The 6,675-nt window shown below is 37.8% G+C and overlaps 1 protein-coding gene across 2 annotated transcripts in view; it reads left to right on the top strand.

Annotated features, from left to right (window-relative positions):
- Positions 1-3,374: 3,374 nt before the first annotated feature.
- Positions 3,375-6,675, top strand: part of MANBA (mannosidase beta) — a 54,015-nt gene continuing 50,714 nt past the window's right edge. The window contains exon 1 of one of the 2 annotated variants that reach the window (XM_063156420.1): positions 3,375-3,513. In XM_063156420.1, coding sequence (XP_063012490.1) covers positions 3,439-3,513 — 75 coding nt within the window. In that variant the 5' untranslated portion in view covers positions 3,375-3,438. Of the gene's footprint in view, positions 3,514-4,720; positions 5,073-6,675 lie in introns of those variants that run through there. The other variant, XM_063156421.1, reaches the window with a different exon arrangement.

Raw genomic sequence — 6,675 nt, 5'->3', positions numbered from 1 at the left:
TTTCCATTTGAACTTCATGTAAAAAGTGAAGGGTTTGGAAATGCGAGTTTTCATGTTCTGCAGTGGTAAAATATTATTTTCTCACGATAAATGCTGTAATAGCTTCAGTGGGGTCAACTTCATGCTAGAAAATTTGGATTACACAAAATTATTTCAAAGACTTATTTGAGATCGAGTATAGAGAACAAAAAGTCAAAGCCAAGATATATAATAGGGAAAGAAACTACAGTGTTCTTTCTGCAGTATTTTTTTTAAGATTGCCTGCTATGTTTAATTGGGGTTTGAATTTAACAACATGATTTTAATCTCTTTTTTACGTTTCACTTGGAAAAACCTTGAGTGGTTTTAAGCACAAAGAAGTCTTTTCAGGATGCAGGAAAAACTTGATCTGTGGCATTGGCTAGGGATTTTTGTGGTTTTTCTGTCTTCTGATGCACACAGCATCTGTATTTGTTACAAAATGAATATACGCACGTTTTTGCATATTTGAGTAAAAACATTCTACTCAGTTGCATTGTGCCATAATTTTATATGAAGATAGCAGATTATAACTTTTTCAGAAAAACCTGGCTTTAAGCAGACCACAGCAACAAGCTTTTGTTGCTGTGGAGGCATAGAACTAAAGTCCAGCAAATGATTAAAAGACAACCATGGATATGCAGATGTACAGTACCAGTCCTGTTAGATTGGATAGTTGTTTATGCAGAAGTTTGCATTAATCAGCAGATAACATGAGGGTTTAAATACAGCCAGAAATGTTCTAAATAACTCCTTTATAATTTTTCTATGCCCTCCCCTTCAATTTTTCTCTCTAGTAATTTTATTTCAAACTCTTCATTGCTTTAAAAAATAGTGTTATAACAGGCATTATCATCTGAAGCAGATACCTTGGGTCCATCAAATGTGGCTGGCGATTCAGAAGTCTTTAGTCTGCATATCCTTGGTAAAACTCAGAGCATAATTGGAATTTAGCTGAAGATTTCTTGCTGTGTGTATAGCTGTCCAAAAAAACATTAAGGTAGTTGTTTTTCTCTGATTTGTTTGTAGTTTCATACATGAAAATGAGACTAATACAAAACCCTCTTTAGTTAAATTAAACTAATTAGCACTGGAAGAATGGAATGAGATAATACATGATCAGTAAAAGATCTAAAGGTATGAAGGTTATTTTACTAGAACACAGACTATACTAATTTCTTCAAATGTGAAAAAATAAGGTACTGATTGGATTTATCTGCTTTCTGGTTTTTGGTGTCATTGAATGGATGGTATTTTTCCCCCAGCACCTTCAATATAAATATTAAGTAGGTATAAATTTGAATCATATCATCAGCAGCAATTGTATATTTTAAAAGGCAGATTGAATTGTGGCTAAAATACTTCATGTGTAAGGCTGAGGGCTTGTATTTTGGCAACAGTGCAGGAAGGACTAATGCAGAGAAAGCATGGGAACACAGGGAAAATGCATAAACACATGATGTCAAGGGAAGGTACAGAAGGTAAAGTAAGAGCTGCCTGTATTACTCTGAAGTGAAAAGGGTCTGCTCTCAATTCATGCATTCTAGTATAAAAGCAGCTGGTTTCAAAATAATCTGGAATATGACAGTTGATAAATTACAATTTTAAGTGTCCATCTTAGTCTAACAGAGAATAGTAATTCAGGATAACCTTTACCTGGAAAACCAGTCCAGAGTGCAGACAGAGTTCTTACAGGTGTGTGTAGTGTAGAACAGTTCCTAAACTGATGTTTGTGAAGGTTAGCTGATGCCTGTAAACTGACTTGGCATTCTTGATTAATGCAGCAGTAAATTCTGCAGTAACTTTGGTCTGCAGTGCATTTAGCACTCAGTCTTCTGCAGGGATAGTTCAAAGTTGTCAGTGTCTTTTTTTCTGTACTGCAGGGGTTGGTTTAATGTCAACCAGTTGTGGGGGAAGAGTTCAGTAGCTTCCAGATAAGCAGGAGTAAGGGATGTAACTATTTCTAGAGCATCTGTGTGCCTTGAGTAGGTTAGAAGAGGTGACAGGCATAATCTTCACAGTGATAGGTGTCAGAAGTGAGACAGTGAATTTGATAAGACAGCCCTGTGTAAAGTTATACTTGAAAATTTCTCTGGTAAACATCCCTGTTTGCCCAAAATAATTTTTGGGGTATTTTTGCCTATGCATTAGAAGTATTGGTGAGACTTCAGTATCTTCTTTAAACAGTGAAGGATTTTAATTCATGATGGGACAAAGCTTTATCCGGATACACAGTTGAACAGAATATTTTGGTTTTCAACAGCTTTTAATACTGATCTTTGGTTTCTGGGGTTGTTCCTGTGCTCTGGAAGAGTAGGCTCCTCTCTTTAGATGGTTTCTGCTGAGATTGGTTCCCCTTCAGGAACTTCAAGCAGAAATACTCAAGCTCTGAGTACTTGGGAGCCCTAGGTTTGGCAGATCAGGTAATTTTGGCTTTTGCCTAAGCTTCATTATTCTTCACATTAACTGTGCATTGTCCCATCGCAGACTTAACCTGGAAAGTAAGAACAGTTGCTTAGAAGATGGTGATACAAGGTTATCCTCATGGGAGGAATGCTAGCTGTAGAGCTGGGCAGCTGGCTTTGCTTCAGCTGCTTTGGCAGACCAGGGTTATGGAGACAGAATTTCAAAATGCCTTTAGTTTTATCAGGAAATCTGACTCAAGTTTAGTCTCAGATATGATCTCATGTTTCATTAGAGGGAATGCAAAAATTAAGCTGTTACTTGTGTTTTGAAGATCTGCCTAAGAGGTGATGTTCTCTTAGAAAGCATTTGCAGACACTGCATATGGCAGTTTCATGTATGCTGAGGAGAAGCTGTGGTTGTTTATAAGTCAAGCCTGTTTTGTTTTTTTTCCCCTCTGGCCAGGTAAGCCTCAGCACTTCTTATCTTACAGTCTTTGATGCAAGTCAAAAATGAAACTGTTCAGTCATGAGTCATGCAGGGAAGGGGGGGGGGGGATGGTTTGGTTTAATTTGTTTTGGTTTTGCTTTACTTTGTGGGGTTTTCCAGAGAATGTTCTAGAACAGAACTTTGTACTAAATGTGCAGCTCTAATCCTCTTGAGATCTAAAGGAGGAACTGCAATTTGGAACCTTACATAGAGAACTTAATGTGAGTCTGTAGTCCCTTCTTCCTGGCAAATTTATGAAGGTAAATAGTGAAGATCTGTCATAGCTCTGGCAAAGATGACTGTTCAGTGTGAAGCTGTTAATTCTTTGGGGAAGGATACTCTTGCTAAAACAGGCTTTGCACATTACTTGCCATAGTGTTAATCCTGCTCTGACAGTGAATGTTGAAAATTAATTCACAGATACCCCAGTAATTGAAGGATCTATTCAATATAACAATTTTTAAATTCTTTTTCCTGTTGAAAGGTTTGGAATGCTTTTGTTGGAGTAAGAGGTCCAGATCTCTTCATATGGTTCTAGATTTTGTCTCTACTCAGAACAACATTGAGGAGAGGATCACTGTTAGTGACTGTAGGAGTTCTCAGGTAACAAACCTAGTGGAGCGTGGCAGTGACATTTTTCTAGAAGGGATTAGTGCTGGCTGAAGAATTGAATACACTATTTGGGACTGGTGGTGTTCAGTCTCTGTGTTGGCTAAAGTACTGCACCTCTCAAGCATGTCTGTCTGGTCTAAGCTCAGTAACAAGTGCAGATGATGAGTCTAACCAGCATTAAGAGGTAGAACTTTCTTTTGTAAACGAATCGTGATCCCCTGGTTTTATTGGTTGGTTGTACTAACTGCTGTTTTTACAGTTTGAATTGTATTTCATGAGGATATCTCTTAAGTTCTTGTTTACAGCATGATTTATGTTTCCTGAAAATCCATTCAAAATTCACTGAAAGCAGCACTTTAAGGTATCATCCCACAATCACAAGCAATTGAATTAGAGGAGGTAGGTAGATGGTTGCTACTTAAATTAGCTCTTTTTGTCCTCTCCTATTTCGTATGTGCTGCACTTCACACTCAAAATTACCATTTGGTGCAAAGGATGTGAATTTTCATAGCCTTAACTATTTTTTTTAAACTGAGAACGAAGTAAAAAAAACATTCTTCTTGGCTTAACTATAAATGATAGAAGAAAAGCTTTGAAAAAATGCAGGTAACCCTGAATCATATCTTCACACATAATATTCTTTCCAATACTGGTAAAACTGATGTACAAAAACATTCAAAATTTTCAGAGTGGAAACATGAAAAGACAGGTTTGTGAAGAAGCAGTGAGCAGTTACCTTGAAATTTTTGGATGCAAAATTTCACTTGAAACAGCCTTTTTCTTTCCCCTTTTATGTTTAACGTGACTGGTGTGACATATTAATATCTTAAACATGCATTATGCTGTGCTTTATGAGGGGTGGGAGGGGAGGAGAAAAGGGAGGTGAGAAGTTGCACTTTGCTGTTCAACTGAAGCTACATCTCTAGTTCCCAGTGCAGAGACCGGATCCAGAAATAGGTTATAGTTGACCAATCAGCCCTCCTAGACTAAGAAACTTCCTTAGGTTTTTAAGTACTGTGAATCCAGGTAAAACAAAGACCATGTATGTATTAAGATTAGGAGTCTAGAGTGCAAATGTACAGAGACAGAGTGAAGGGTGAAAGCTCAGTGTTGTGAGCCTCAATCAGGTTTTAAAAAGAAGTTCCCATGAAGCATATGCTGACACACACATCATGAATAATTTAGGGTGTGGACAGAGGAGAGGGCAGCCAGCTGTACTTGGTGAGCCAGCTGCAGCACACTGATAAGCTGTTCTCGGAGTTCTGCTAGGCGGAAGTAGCAGTAATAGCTGGTGGTTACAAGATTATGGGTCATTGACGGGAAGCTGCAAGGATAAACAGTGGATCAGCATGTTTGGTAATGAGAGAACACAACAAAAGAGGTCTTGAAAAACCTCCAAGTTCAAGCTACCACCAAGATGTTCACTAAACAATGAGTGACTTTCTTATGTCGGCATTAAGCTGTCCACTGCTAACTGAGAGCTGGAGGTGGCAGGAGAAGCTTAGCTGCACCCTTCTGTCCTCCAAGTAAATCTTCATGTGTCTGACCAGGTATGGAGGACTCCAAAGGGATTATTGTGGAAAAATTGTTACTTGTCAACTTGCTAGGCATAGTGAAATACTTCATTAAACTGGATTTCCTGAAATATGTGTTTAAAATAGTTTTAAGTATCTTTTTGATGTGATTGAAATTCCTCGGGGCATTTCCAGGCCTTTAAAACTATTTCTCAGTATGACCACTGTTGATAAACTGTACTGAAAATATGCTGAGAGAATCAACATAATGGAACCTTTATTGACAGATAAGTTCTCAAGATAATTTTGCATCTTGAACCTTCTAAGTGCTTAATAACATTCTGGAGTCATGATAGCTTCCTGTGATGAAGAAAACCTTTCCTGAGAAAGCTATAGCTTTGGAAATGTTTCTTTGCTGAATGCTGTTTATTATGCTAATAGGTAAAAAGTGCCAAAAGCTTAGGTGGCTGTTCACTCTTCAACACACTAATTAAAACTTTAAATACCTTCAGAATATTGTGGCACTTCTGTGAAATGTTCTGTTAACATCCAAATGTATGCTGAGTGTTTAATACAAGATTTAATCAAATCTTGTATTACATTGCATCTTTTGACCTTTCCTTAGATCTATACTAGTTCAGACTAGCTGAAGATCTTTGCTCTTGCTGAAACAATCTGGGAGGAGATTGGTTCCAGGCAGTGATCTCCTGTGGTTTTTAGAACCTCTCTATGGGCTGTTATTACCTTTGTGCTTATCTATAGTCCTTGTGGTGAGAAGAGTTCTTCAATGGAACAGTGACATTTGTAGCAGCAATCAAAAGTATAGGGACTAATTTGAGCACAAGATTATTTGGATCCACTGGGCTGAGAATTTTGCTGTAAACAAAATGTGTGGGTAGTATTTTAGCATGGCCACTCCTTGAAAGGGTCCTTCTCTCACCAAGGACTTAGCTGAAGAGACAAGGTTCTTTTCATATCTCTAAGGCTCTTTTTTAATGTTTCTAGACATAAAACTACTGCCTCCCTTCCCTTCTTCCAGTGCAAATATCAGAATGTTAAAATTTTGACTATTACCAAAACAAGAGATCTAGTCAGACACTGTGAGAGGACACAAAGAAATTGAATGAAGGTGTGTCAGAGAAGTTCCAGTTGGACATTAGGGAAAAATTCTTTACTGAGAGGGTGGTTGGGCACTGGAACAGGCTCCCCTGGGAAAGGGTCACAGCATCAAACCTAACAGAGTTCAAAAAACATGTAGATGTTGCTCTTAGTCATATGGTTTAGTTTTATTCAGTCCTCCAAGGAGATGGGAGTTGGACTTTTGATGATCCTTATGAGTCCTTTCCAATTTGAGATATTCTCTGATCCTTCCAGTACTCTTTGTATACTGCAGTAGTCTTTTCCTTTTTGTTGCCATGAGAATCAAGCACATAATGCTTTTTTTTAACAGATGGGTGTATATATAAAGTAGTATTTTTAGTGCTGTTTGTGCATGAAGTCATTTGGAAAAAAAAATAGAGGCCATATTAAAGTAGGCCTGTTTCATGAATGTGCAAGAGTCAGTTTCTGTAAATGTTACTTCTGAGACATTTGTACCAGTGCAGCAAGTGACATGGCATGCAGCATTACATACAAGGAT

The sequence above is a fragment of the Melospiza melodia genome, chromosome 5, assembly GCF_035770615.1.
Source record: "Melospiza melodia melodia isolate bMelMel2 chromosome 5, bMelMel2.pri, whole genome shotgun sequence".
NCBI lineage: Eukaryota > Metazoa > Chordata > Aves > Passeriformes > Passerellidae > Melospiza > Melospiza melodia.
This window is presented reverse-complemented; position numbering and strand designations above follow the sequence as displayed.